Source organism: Carassius gibelio, chromosome B2 (assembly GCF_023724105.1).
Source record: "Carassius gibelio isolate Cgi1373 ecotype wild population from Czech Republic chromosome B2, carGib1.2-hapl.c, whole genome shotgun sequence".
NCBI classification, from domain to species: Eukaryota; Metazoa; Chordata; class Actinopteri; order Cypriniformes; family Cyprinidae; genus Carassius; species Carassius gibelio.
Window position 1 is genome coordinate 30,017,662 of NC_068397.1, and position 14,225 is coordinate 30,031,886.

The 14,225-nt window shown below is 36.5% G+C and overlaps 1 protein-coding gene across 2 annotated transcripts; it reads right to left on the minus strand.

The window, feature by feature from the left end:
• Positions 1 to 22: 22 nt before the first annotated feature.
• Positions 23 to 13,876, minus strand: LOC127951105 (tropomyosin alpha-4 chain). Of its 2 annotated transcripts, XM_052548767.1 has the most exons (9): positions 13,538 to 13,876; positions 11,461 to 11,586; positions 3,644 to 3,777; positions 3,389 to 3,506; positions 3,229 to 3,299; positions 2,244 to 2,319; positions 1,734 to 1,796; positions 1,539 to 1,608; positions 23 to 725 (listed from the first exon to the last, which is right to left on the minus strand). In XM_052548767.1, the coding sequence occupies exons 1-9, from the start codon at positions 13,649 to 13,651 to the stop codon at positions 643 to 645; spliced, it is 855 nt and encodes a 284-aa protein (XP_052404727.1). In that variant the 5' UTR covers positions 13,652 to 13,876; the 3' UTR covers positions 23 to 642. The 2 variants fall into 2 exon arrangements, with proteins under 2 accessions (XP_052404727.1, XP_052404728.1); XM_052548768.1 differs by lacking the exons at positions 11,461 to 11,586; positions 13,538 to 13,876 and adding an exon at positions 8,317 to 8,757.
• Between the last annotated feature and the right edge of the window lie 349 nt (positions 13,877 to 14,225).

Below are 14,225 nucleotides of genomic sequence, written 5' to 3' on the forward strand. Positions count from 1 at the left end.
AAAGAAGTATTTGATCCTTAAAGAGGCTTCATCATCTTTAATAAGACAATTATTCCTTACTTTTCCTGGTATAAAAAACATCAAACCACAGTGAAAATAGCCGTTGCAGCATCAAGGGGAAAAGTGGTCCCATAAATGACAAACTAATAAAGACTCCTTAATACCAAATATAGTCCAAGAAATCTGTGTTCCAATACATAACGCCTTTACAACTTTGTTTTTTGAAACATTTGCATACATCTCCCTAAAATCACTATGAAAAAATCATGGCACTTTATGTTCATTCAAAAGAAATAAATAAAAAAGCACCAAGACAAATATAAAAAAAAATGAAAAAGGGAAACATTAATACATGCAGTGATGAGTCATTATTTTTAAGTCCAAAAACATACTCATTAAAGGCATTTTTTTTTTTTTGCCACATATGTTGTCCGAAGATGTATTTAAATGGGACAAATGGAAACAACAATGAACTAATAGGTGCATTAGGAAATAATCAGAAAATTGCAAACCAAAATATAGAATATAATGGATGGAAATAGCATAACTTACAACATACAAAACATGAAAAGCTAAACATAAAACACTGCTGGAATGAATGAGAAATTCTGGCATGTTCTTCATGGATTTCTTCTTGTTTGCTCACAAGCTATTGAGCTCCTGAAGCGTTTGATCCAGGACTTGATGCATCTCCAGGTTCTGCTGTTTTGCCTCAGCCACATCCTCTGAAATAAACCATGCAGCACAATGATTTAAAAAGACACAATAGCTGACTGCAAACATCTGTGACACTTTACTAAACATGTTTCTCTAAAGTGTTGGTTGCATAACAAGCCTGTCCATTCCGGGCTTTAAACCAGAAAACTATAAACAACAGCTGGGTTATGGATGTAAAATCCCATGCATTTTGCCTCCAATCAGATAATGCAGAAAACTTTTTAAAGACAGAAATACAATAAGCGCTTAAATGTTTAATTCATAATATAGGTGTTTTTTTAAACAAATTGTTGATGTAAAAAAATGCACATTTAAAATATTATTATTCCTCTTTTGTGCATTGCTTTGGATATAATGCATAAATGTAAGCATGATTTCAACATACATTTTTTTTATTAAATGCATATATTTGCATGCATATGAATATATTGCAGGAATTGTTTATATATATGTAGAGAGAGAGAGAGAGAGATTCCTTGTCATTTCAGCTATAAAGAGCTCTGCAGGAGATATCACTGTCATTATGCAGCTAAATTTAGTTTACTGTTTTCAATTTCAATAGCAGTCAATGTTTCAAAGTACATCCATTATAAAACAAGTTCAATTCAGCTTCAGTTCATCTTCTCCAGGTGTTTGCAAGAACTGTTTAAGAAGACGAGTTGAACAGGTGGAACAGGCTTACACCGCTAGCTTTGTTCTCTCAGTACAATGAAAAGAGAAATAAAGCCAGCACATGTGGTCAGAGGATACAAAGGTTCATTCAGCTGATGGTTTTGGTGACGTCGTCAGCTGGAATTCCTCAGGACTGAATCACAGCTTACCTTCGAGTTCATCGATGGTCTTTTCCAGCTTGTTCACACTCCTTTCTGCAAACTCAGCACGAGTCTCGGCCTACAGGGGCAAATGCAGAGAGCAAAGATGTGAAAGGTCAGAGAACGGCATGCATCTGGCCTACGAAAGAGAGACTTGCATGCAAAACTGTGAGAATGCACCGCTGGTTTAGGTTAAACGCTCACCTCTTTCAGTCGATCAGTGAGAACTTTGATCTCCTCTTCATACTTATCCTCTTTCTCTGAATACTGCAGACAGAAAACAAGCAAAGGGTTAATCAGACCACTGGTTCTCAACTGGTTTTTCTTCAGGTCTCAGATTTAACCCTGGATCAATCAAGTGGAAGTTTTCGCATGGCTTACATAAATAAAAATTGTAAAAGTACTGAAATGCATTGAAAAGAAATGCATTTTATTGACCCAGCAATAAAAATACTACTAAAACTGAATAGACAAGGTAATAATTTAATAAATAAATAAATAAACAGTGTGATTTATTAGCTTAACGCTATATAATCAATAAAATAGCCTGATTCATGAGAAAGTTTCTGTGCAAATTATTCATTTGTAAATCATCATTCATGAATCATCATATTCAATTCAATGCAACAGCTCAGATCAGAATGCATTATGAATAATTTACACAGAAATTCGTTCTGCTCTGTGGTATTATGAGTCATTGGTCAGCTGACTTACTTTATCTGATTGAGCTTCTAAAGACTTGAGGTTGTTGGTTACGTTTTTCAGTTCTTCCTCCAGGTCTCCTCCTTTACTGTAAAAGCATAGATAAAAATTGGTAGACTCTTAAAAATAAAGACTCTAAAAGGGTGTTTTTGGAGGGATGCTAAAGAAGAACTGTTTTTGGTTTCCTAAAGAACCCTTAAGAAAAAAGCAAGTTTCTGAGTAAAAAATATCGGAAGCTTGTTTCCACCCCTGAAAATTTTTTTTTTTTTTTTTTTCGTAATTGTGAGTTTACATTTCTCAGAATTGCATGAAATAAACTCGCAATCTTGCCTTTTTCTCAAAATTAAACTTGTATTTGCGAGTTATAAACTCAGTCAGAATTGCTTGATATACAGTAAAATCGCAATTGCAAGCAAAATGTCGGAATTGAGAGGAAAAAAGTCTTCGAGAATTGTGGGATATGAACAATTCAGACTTTTTCTCGCAATTATGGCTTTTTCTCGCAATTGCGATTTTATATCAAACAATGCTGATTTTATAACTAGCAGCTACAAATTTGTCTTGCAATTCCAAAAAAAAAAAAAGTTCATGAGTTTATTTCATGCAAAAGTCAAAATTGTGAGATTAAGTCGCAATCATTTTTTTTTTTTTTTTCATGGGCAGAAACAAACTTCCATAATTTTTACTCACAAGCTGCTGGTAAATTCACATTGAATTAAGCAGGAAGTAGAAAGCCTAAAATACAATTTTCTTGTAAAACATACTACAAAAATCAGTCCTGACTTTATAACTCACAAAAAAGTCAGAATTGTAAAATTTCAAATCTGACTTTTTTACATTTCTCACAATTGCACAATTGTTTATTCGGTGGCTGAAGCGGGCTTCCTGGGAAAACAGTTTCAAAGCAAACCCTACATTTGTTTTTTCAGTGTAGGTCAGCAAGTCGTGTTGTGGTTAACTGAATCTGCCTGTGTGTTAGTTAAAGATGTGTACTAACAGTTCTGCAATCCCTGCTCTCTCTTCTGCTCTTTCCAGTTCAGTCTCCAGAATCACCAGCTTCCGAGCGACCTGCAAACACACAGAGGACGTCCACAGATCCGCTCCCGACTCAATCCACAGAGTAAACCATTTGAAGAGAGTGTGTGTGTGTGTCTGACCTCTTCATATTTGCGGTCAGCCTCCTCAGCGATGTGTTGGGCTTCTTTGAGCTGTATTTCCTGAATTTCCATTTTCTCCTCATCTTTTATCGCACGATTCTCAATCACCTTTATTCCTCTGGATGCAAAAAAAATAAATGCATGATTTGTTATGCATTTCATGACAGCAGTTCTAGATGCATGATTTTTATTGTGCAACTGATGCACACCAGTAGTTGAATAATAATGTGCACAGATGCATGTGTTTGTTTGGACCTCTCGCTCTCATCTGCCGCTTTCTCTGCCTCTTCTAGTTTCTGGAGCGCCGTGGCCAGTCTCTCCTGAGCTTGGTCCAGTTCCTCCTCCACCAGCTGGATCCTGCGGTTCAGAGCGGCCACGTCTCCTTCCGCCTGGCAATAGAGAAGCAGTGCTTAAAGAGTCCGGCTATGAGGCAGGATCCAAAGATCCTACAGGAATGCTATTAGAAGCTAGTCTGGATCTTAAAACAATCTGCTAAAATCCTTCTGGATAAACTGGAATTCTAACATAACAAAACATTAGGAAACAAAGAAATGTCAGCTTATCCAGTAAGATCTTTGTAGATCCATGTAGGATTGACACCTAATAGAAATGTACAGATATTAAAAATAATAATAATCTTTACTGATCTCATTTGTCTTTTTGATTTTATATTATTTATGCCCTCCGTTGCAAATAATAGTACACGTTTGTATTTAAAGTAACTAATAACTACAACTGAAATAAAAATTTTTAAAAGAATAAATAAATCTACTGTGAAACACAACAAAATTACTATTTTTTAAACTATAATCAGACAATATAAAAATTAAATCTAATTCAAAATATTAACAAAAACTATAAAAGTATATCACTGCTTAGCTTAAACTTATTTTATTTCAGCTAGTTGCCAATTAATATTTCTAAATATTTTTCACCTCTTTAATAAACCAAACATGTTCTAAATTAAGTAATAAATAATACAATATATTATAATTTTTTATATATTATATAAAGTATATTATAAAATATATTTTAATAATAAATATATTATAATATATAAACATTTATATATAATAAATAATAATAATATTCAAAAATGTTACATAAAATATAAACTTTTTCTGATTTTATATACAAATATATATATATATATATATATATATATATATATATATATATATATATATAAACTGACAAAATGACAAAGCTATAATCTCCATGATACTAAAATCCTTTTTATTTTATAAAAGCTAAATTAACTGTTTCTAAAAGAGAACTGTAAGCGTATGTGAAGCTGATTCTTTCAGTTTCACTCATTTGAATGAGAGTTTTCCTCTGGCCACGCCCACTTCCTCTAACACAGAACAGAGTGGGCCTCATGCCTTATAAGGTGCTCAAACACGCATCTGATTATCATACCATTATAAGTCTTTAAAAGCTGCAAATACTTTTGGTCTTTAATGCACAAATATCAGGACACTAAATGGATTATTAGAATTAATCCTTTGTGCTGCTCCACAGATACACAGACAGGAGGAATGTTAGTTAGATTCACTTCTAGCTTCAAAAGTAAATCAGCTGTTGATGCTTTACTGAGATTGTAATGTGTCTCATTTCAGCTGAGATGAGGAAGCAGATCACGACGGAGTCTCCTGCAGTACAGTCATTTACTGCATCTGCTGATGTTTTGGATCTGCTTTCCAAAGATATATGGATAAAAGGGCATCTGGGTCATGGTTTTCTAAAGAGACATATGTTTGGATGAAAGCACACAGCAACAAATCAGACAGGAAGTGAGAATGTGAAGAATGTCATGCCCCCGACTAATTGTGGACAGCCGTTTCCAGGAAAAGGGGCTGTTGTGCGGTTATATTAGTGGTCAGTTTAATCCTTTAAAAAATTTGTGAAAAATGTCCCAAATTAATAAAAAATTCACATAAACCATAATATAATACTATACATTTTTACATTAACATTTACATTTAGCTGTTTTTTTTTAAAGAAAAGAAAAGAAAAGGTAAGTGCTGACGAAGGTAAAAGGTCGAGAGTTAGATGTGGAAAACATTTGGAAGTGTTTTCCAGATTCAGTCATGTAAGCTTACTTTCAAAAAAATATTTTTCTTTCCACCAAATAGAGAAGAAATGCCACTTTAACACCCAGGACAAAGTGGTTTCACCAAACCCATCTTGAGTAATTGTATTTTAAATCAGTGCTTTAAGTGGGCCGGTACGCACTGGTACTCAGTACCGCCACTTCCAAATATACCTCTTGAGCATACCACCACCTCTCCGTGCGCCCAGAACGTGCTTTTAGCGTACTGGTACGTTCATTTGGACATCTGTTTTAATAGAGGTTTTAATCCTTTGCCTTCACTGCTGCTTATCAGAGCGCCCTTCACAATGCACGCTTCCTAATAATTCCTAGTACGGAGTATGGAGCATGAATCACTTGAACCAGTTCAGGAGTTTGGAGCAGCTTCGCGGGTCATTTGAATCAGTTCGAGACATCGGAGCGGGTTCGCGAATCATTTGAGTCAATTCGGGAGTTCGGAGCTGCTTCGCGGATCATTTGAATCAATTCGAGAGTTCGGAGCAGGTTTGCGAATCATTGAGTCAGTTTGGGGATCGTAAATCATTTGAATCAATTTGGGAGTTCGGAGCGGCTTCGCGGATCATTTGAATCAGTTCGGGAGTTCGGAGCGGGTTTGCGAATCATTTGAGTTAGTTCTGGAGTTCAAAGCCATAGACAGTAAAAGAAATGGACACAGCGACCCCATTGGAACTCAATTGAGACAAATGAAGCCCAGTTTTAGCGTTTTTTAGCACTTCCGTTTCTGACGCGCAGACTCAAACGAAGCTTGACGACGTCAGCAACCTGTCTGACAGATGTAAATCTTCTAGTAGCCGTGCGTGAAAACTGCCATCGTTAATCTTGCAGAGACGGCGAGCTTGAGCGGGGAGTTCTTTGTCGTGAGTGAGTAGGAGTAAGTATTCTGATTAATTATTTTGTATAGTATTTTAAAATGTAACGACAGTACACCATATTAAGTTAATTGCCTGCGAGCTTCTCCTCCTGTCTGTACGGTAATGCGACAGAGAGCCGAGTGGTTATGACGCAATCGTTAGCCTATTTTTTACAAAAACTGTTTATACGGGGCCATATGGTAAAATAGAAGGTAATGGAGCCCTTTATACATTGTCGTGTATCTTTAGAAATAAATAATGGACAAACAGAGTCTTTTAACGCCTCAGATGTAAAGTTATTCGCTGTCAAAGTGACGCCAAAATGAATGGGAGTCAATGGGAATGCTAACGCAAGTGAAGTTCTGCTAAAAGATGGCAGCCCCCACCCGACTTCAACTTCCGGTTGAGTTCCTTGCCCCTTGTTCAAAGCGGGTTCGCGAATCATTTGAGTCAGTTCGGGAGTTCAAAGCGGGTTCGCGAATCATTTGAGTCAGTTCGGGAGTTCAAAGCGGATTCGCGAATCATTTGAGTAAGTTTGGGGAACGCGAATCATTTGAATCAGTTCGGGAGTTCGTAGCGGGTTCGCGAATCATTTGAGTCAGTTTGGGGAACGCGAATCATTTGAATCAGTTCGGGAGTTCGGAGCTGGTTCGCGAATCATTTGAGTCAGTTCGGGAGTTCAAAGCGGATTCGCGAATCATTTGAGTAAGTTTGGGGAACGCGAATCATTTGAATCAGTTCGGGAGTTCGTAGCGGGTTCGCGAATCATTTGAGTCAGTTTGGGGAACGCGAATCATTTGAATCAGTTCGGGAGTTCGGAGCTGGTTCGCGAATCATTTGAGTCAGTTTGGAAGTTTGAATGCAGTAATGCAGTAGCTCTTTCTAAGGGTATTTTTTCAAAATCCTTTTGCACATTTTATTTATGTTCAGTAGGCTAGTTCTTTCTAGCTCAAGCAAATCCACAAACGAATAAAAGGATTTATTATTAAGGTTGCCTGTTGACTGCTGTATATTAAAGCCCTTCAATATAGTTGTTGTTACCTCAGGGGATGAGGGGAATCATTTTGGCTATAATAGAGTACACATTCAACACAAGCTGATTAAACCACCAAGTGTTTAAAAGTCTTTCCACCATGGTGATATTTCATATGAGATTAATTTTCTATGATAGTATGAAGTTTATTTTTGTAAGTTCATTACAGTCTTGACAAGAAAGTAATCTGCTAAAAACCTCCACCAGATGAAGTTTATTCATTTAACACAGGTTAACTATAGCGGGGTAAGTTGTCACAATTGGCAACCTGCTGCTTTTATTGACACTGATTTGCACATAATAACCTTTCTTCAAAAACATATTTTCCAGCTAAATGTAAATGGTAAAACAATCATAAAACAACCCCCCCCCCAAAACTACTAAACTCTTTTTGTGTCCATCAGAAATGAATGAAAGAGAAGATATTTTTATATTTTTAAATATAAAACACATGACATTTTGCCTTGATTACACAAACCCTTGTTTTCTCTAGCGATGGTTTATAAACCTTAATGAGGGAAGATGTTTTAAATGTATAGCCTACAGTTTATTCATTACAATATTGGTTAGTCAATGCTTTGACGTTTTTGTGTTAGCCTATATTTAGTTTAGGGTTAGGGTAAGTAATGGTGACAACTAGCCCCATTCTCTAACCTACTGGAATTTTTGATTTGAGTGTAAAATTCACTAAAATACTCATACTGTTAAATAATTTGTGCAACTGGTCTTTTAGTAAAAACTTTTTTCAGGCAGCGTGACAACATGCCCCGGTGTAGCATCACGCTAAAATACCGTGAGAAACATGCGCTAAAGTGTGACAACTAGCCCCGGTCTGCACTATTTTGGTTCAGCGAGGACCGAAACGCGCGAAAAGCAGCAGACAGAAGCAGTAGAGAAAGAAAGAGGAGTGCAAGGATGGTGGTTTCCTCACTTTGTCCCGCAGGTCTCGTTCATTGTCCAGCTGCGTCTCTAGAAACTGCGCCCTGTCCTGCGCATCATCCGCCTGCTGCTGCAGACTCTGGATCTTCCGCTTCACGGCGTCTAAAGACTTCACAGACATCTCCAAAACTTCATGCAAACCCCCTGAGCGATCTGCAAACTCCGTGTGGAAAGGCGACTTTCTAAATAAACCAAGAGCGCGGATTTGGATCAGCTTCTGTGCGTCTCAAAACCGTCGCAAACTTTCCATTTGCGCGTCGCTGAATCGCGGAGCCGAAGAATGAGGAATTCTGGAAAAAAGGGCAGGAATGCGCAAAAATAGTCCAATCCCAGGAAGAAGATGCGGGTTTCAGATGACATCAGGGGGTGGTCTTCCTGTTTGACTCCTGCTGTTATTATGTGCTGACTTCTGGACATATTTGGTGTTTCTTATGAATGACCATGTTGTGATTGCGATGCATCATAATTGAGATATGACTGCTGAAAATCCTCAGTGCACAGAAAAAAAACAGTAGTTGTATTTATGCATTTATTAATGCATTTATTTAAAACATGAATTCTGTCATTTTTCTGAAACTTCATCCCCATCACATCACAGATTAAGTATTAAGATTAATAGTATTACGTTTTGGGAATGAGAGGCTTTTAAAAAAAATGTATTGTAAAAATGGCTTAAACAGACACATCACAATTGAGGTCTAATTGTTTGTCATTTATATAAATTTATTATTAATGTATGTATTACATTTAATACATTAATACATACAATGTTGTTATACAATATTAATGTCAAATAATACGTTTAATACAGAGGGTATGACTATTTTGATGTGAGTTAACATATACTTTACATACTATATGTGTGTGTATTGTGTATGTATAAATACACACATACATGTATACTATATTTATGTGTATGTATATATTTTGCAGCCCTAATTTAAATCAAACACATCTGCTATTTACACACACACAAACATGCATGCAAAATGCACAAGATTTAAAGTAAATCTCCACCCGAATCTAGACATATGTAGCTCGAGTCCTTCCACAGCTTCTTCACATTCTCCATATGTTCCTCAGCACATATTCTTCAGCAGGAAGTGCTGTTGTAATTGTAGCAGTTATAGGGCAGACGTCTAGCTCCCAATCTGACTGCATTCTGATGAATTTCACACGCTGTGCTCGGAAACACGCTCTCACAACCTCCAGATAGGTCTATTTTCTGGCTCAGTAAAGTGTACATAAAAAAGATCAATTCTGGCTCCACATTCTCATCACATGAGCCACATAGAAAAACGTATGTGCTAAACACACAGCTTTGAGTGCACATTTTTTACAATTGATATTAATGCACCATTATATGACAGCATAAAGTCAGGATAATGAAATGCATTACTTGGTAGAAGAATCGTTTAATACAGTTATTATTAATAAACATCATTATTTTTTTATGTCAAATCAGCTTAACGCAAGGCTTTGAGTAACTCACAGCTTTTTATAATTAGTTACATGATGCTATCATAATACCATTTGTATTCCATTCAGTGAATTCCAGCATGTGTGGGAGTGTTTTTCGGCTGGAGTGTGTGTGTGTGTGTGTGTGTTTCCCCCAGCAGAAGAGTTGGATTCATTAGATTCAAGAGCTGAAGTTTCATTGTTTGCTTTAGTTGAATTCCTCACATTCCTGGGCTCTCTCTCTCTTTCTCTCTCTTTCTGTGTGTGTGCGTGTGTTTGTTGTGTGTGTGTGAAAAGAAAGAAATTAAGTCAACTTCATGCTCTGTACAGACCTATGCTGTTGCCTTGTATAGAAATATTACACAAATAGTGAGACGGTGCTGTAATGATCTACAGTATATCCAGATGGTGAATGTTTTATGCACATGCAATGAATTTGAAACAAACTATGAGTATTTTTAAAGCTTGTGCTAAGTCAGATTTCAGACTGCTTTTACAAAACCTGAATTGCTTGACTGTCTAACGCCTGTAAGGCCGCATTCTTTCAATTACAATAGTTTGGTTTAGTATGTTGGCAAGCTAATGCTGTCATTTTTAAATCAGTATAAAACACAAATATTGAGTGAAATAGAAAAACGATGAATATTTGAAAGAATATTTATATTTAAAGCAATGCATACTGTGAATGTCAAAAGAAGGCATTTTTTGTCATCTAGCATTTGGAAAAGCCAAAATAATTTTAGGATGACTTTAAATTGTTGTCTAGGTTTTGGAACAGAGCTTATTTGCAAGCAATAGATATAAGCGTCTGCCAAAAACATAATGTAAGTGTACAGGACTACAACATTTTGGAATATTATTATTATTATTTTTATTCTTTGCATTTATTTGATCAGAAATTTGACATTTTATTACAATTTAAGATAACTGTTTTCTTTTTGATTGTGCTAAAACTTATTTCTGTGATGCACAGCTGTATTTTCAGCACATTTTTTTAGTAAGAGAAAGGTTTTGTATTTACACTGTCCCTTTAAGAAGTATAGCCTACATTCTCTCCCACTGCTTTAAAAGAATGCAGCTCTGGGATGGTGGACGTCACGTCCAGACAGTTTTTTATAATGATTCTCGGTTGTGCAGCTCCGGCTCTCATGCTTTGTGGTCTGGATTTTTTCCTGATGGGTTTCAGAGGTTGCCCTCACCCTAAATATCCATTTCCTCTGCATCTGAGCCCGGATTCCACAGCTTTCCGAGCTTGCTTTGTTGAAAAAAGGCTGATGAGTTCAAGTGAGCCTTGCTAGAAAATTGCACACTGAAGACGTTTGACGTCTCTGGGGCGTCCGGTAACAGAATGAGTGGGAAAGACATTTATTCAAGGCTGTCAGCGGTAGCCAAAACGGAATGTGGGGAAATTTTTTTTCTCTTTTTTTTTCCTGGCATGCTCCCACTATGATTAAAGCATCTTTGTTGCTGGAATGAGAACAATCTGTCTGAAGCTTCCCATCACGACCAGGTGCAAAGATTTACCAGAGAGCCACATGCGTATGAAAGCAGTGAGGGACTCATTATTATGATCCCATACGTTTTTGATTTAGGTACTGGTGTTTTACCGAAATCCGGCGTCTTATTGAAGAACAAATATTTTATCTGTATACACAGGGTCTAATGCTTGAATACTCACATCTGTCGCCTTTTTCTCAGACAGCTCCAGCTTCTCCTGAGCGTCTTTAAGAGCTTCTGAATATCTGTCCAGTTCATCTTCAGTTCCTTTCAGTTTCTTCTGCAGAGCAAGCAACTCGTCTTCCAGCTAAAAAACCAAGAACAGAACATAAGATTAACAGATAGATAGATAGATAGATAGATAGATAGATAGATAGATAGATAGATAGATAGATAGATGAACAAAATGATTCACTTAAGATATTGACAAGTTTGTGGTCATCCCTGTTGCTTCTGTGCCTTTTCCTTCAATGTCTTCCTTCTAGTCAACTTTGCATTTAATATGCTTTGATACAGCACTCTGTGAACAGCTAGATCTCTGTGACTTCCCCTCTTTGTGGAGGGTGTCAGTGATTGTTTTCTGGACCATTTGCAAGTCAGCCGTCTTCCCCATGTGCTTTCAAAGAACAAGAGATACCCAGAATTTATATTGTATGGATGGTCACTGAATGAAGCTTAAATGTAAATATTCCTATATTGAATTTTATGACTTATAAGCTCTAATCAAATTAAAACAACAACGAAAAACTGTATACTCACACTGTATATATTAAAATCTCCAGCTTCAATTACTACAATAAGTATTAATACAATATAAAATATGAAGATATTTACTGCATATGAGATGCACCCTGAGCTACAGTTCTAAATAATATAATATAATATAATATAATATAATGTAATATAATCATAAAATTAATGTTGAAATGAATTTATGCAAAATAAAAAAAAAGCTTTATTCTGAATGAAGATTTTGACATGGAAGTCAAACTCAAACACTGTCAGGCATCCGTTTAACATCCCATAAGAACAGCTCATGAGTCAAATGAAAATGTGCAGAAGTTGTATGTCTGAATGTTTGGGGATGTTGAGATATTTGTGGGATGCTGTACTCCAGAGAGCCGTAAACAGCTCCAAACAACGAGAAACAGCTGGCACGCTTCTGGATTATTCCTGTGCTCCTTAAAGTCCTCACCATTCCCGCTGATGCCCGGAATGTCTGGGAATGAAGCCACCCTCCTTCAGTTTCCCTTAAAACTAGTCAACCATGTCAAATGCCATATTGACAAAAATATAGGGAATTATTTGCATTTAGAGATTTCTTCGGCTGCACTTATGGTTCCATAAAGACCTTCTATCACCCATGGAATCTCTTTAATCCACAAAAGGTTCTTTATAATGGAAAAAGTTTCTTTAGATAATGTTCTTCACACACACACACACACACACACACCCACACGTGCAAAATGGTTCTTTAAGGAAGTGATCACTGAAATTATTTTTTTGTAGAACCCAAATGTTCTTCTATGCTATCACTGCAAAAAATAAAAATAAAAAAAATAAAATGAAATAAAGAAAACTCCCTTATATTTCAGCTCTTTTCTTTAGCATTGCCGAATGCATGCAAAGTTCTGAAAGAGGACGTGTGCACCACTTGTTTATACTTTTCCAAAATAAAATAAAGTAAATGCATATATATATATACACATACTCTTATTATTATCATTATTTTAAGTTATATTTTCCTCCAATTTATAGTTTCCAGTATCAATCATAATCGTCACAAAAATTCAAAAATCTTGCATTTTAAACACACACACACACACACACACACACACAAATCTTCTTAAATCTATTCGAATGGATGGTTAACTAAATAAACAAACATATAAGAGGGAATTTATTGTATTTCATTTATTATTAAATAATTTACAAACAATAGAAAAAAACTATTTTACAAAAAAATCCTGAAAATGTAGGAATTACTTTGAAACTCTTTTCACTCAGAAATGGCTGGTAAACTACACAAATACTTAAAAAACAAAAAAGCAGCATTTTATTAAATCTGAAATGTTGAAGCAGACTAATTTTAAGCAGTTAAACAGAAGTCTTTATGGTAAAACATTTAAAAAATCATGCAAAACATATTTCAGTAAAGTTTCCAAACTTTTAAACAGCATATACAGTACATATAAAAAAGTAAACCCATCTGATAGCATCACTGCAGAATGGCATCACCAACACTTTCTGAGTCTCACCTGTTTGCACTTGTCTTCCGCTGCCTTCCTATCAGACTCGGCCTGCTCCGCTCGGTCCAGGGCGTCCTCCTTATCCAGCTTCAGCATCTGCATCTTCTTCTTAATGGCCTCCATTTTGCTCTATCTGCTCTTGGAGTTTCTTACCAGAGAGAGAATGAAGAGGAAACCGAGAGGCTTCAGGATCTAGAGCAAAGTCAGACAGAGAGAAAGGAATCTCATGCTTTTCCTCGTCAGACGAGGAGGTGGAGTGATGCCTGACAGAGAGAGAGAGAGAGAGAGAGAGAGAGAGAGAGAGAGAGAGTCCACACTGAAACACATCAAGAGCCGGAGGAGACCCCTTCTTCACACACACACACACACACACACACACACACACACACACACACACACACACACACACACATAAACACTAAAATGTGCAGCTCCCCCTCCTCGAGCAAACTTTTCCCCCACAGAACGTCTTAAAGTCAGCCGATTCCCTTATTTGGAGCGAGTGCATGAAGCAAGAAGTGCTTCAGAGGGTTTAGTGGCTCCTCAAACTCCATTAAACTAGTCGCTCTGACCCTGATTAAAACACAGCCCTGATCTTACTGTGAATGATTCATTAATGCATGTGAGAGGTTTATCAAACTGCAGTCACTTGCTCTGATTCTAAAAGACTTTCCTTCTGATGTCATCAATACCTTTT

Coding starts and splice junctions, on each gene's coding strand:
- LOC127951105 (XM_052548767.1), bottom strand. CDS start 13,651: ATGGAGGCCATTAAGAAGAAGATGCAGATGCTGAAGCTGGATAAGGAG. Junction 2,320..3,228: donor AGAGCAGGGATTGCAGAACT/GTTAGTACACAT, acceptor ATGCTTTTACAG/TAAAGGAGGAGACCTGGAGG. Junction 1,609..1,733: donor TCACTGATCGACTGAAAGAG/GTGAGCGTTTAA, acceptor TTGCCCCTGTAG/GCCGAGACTCGTGCTGAGTT.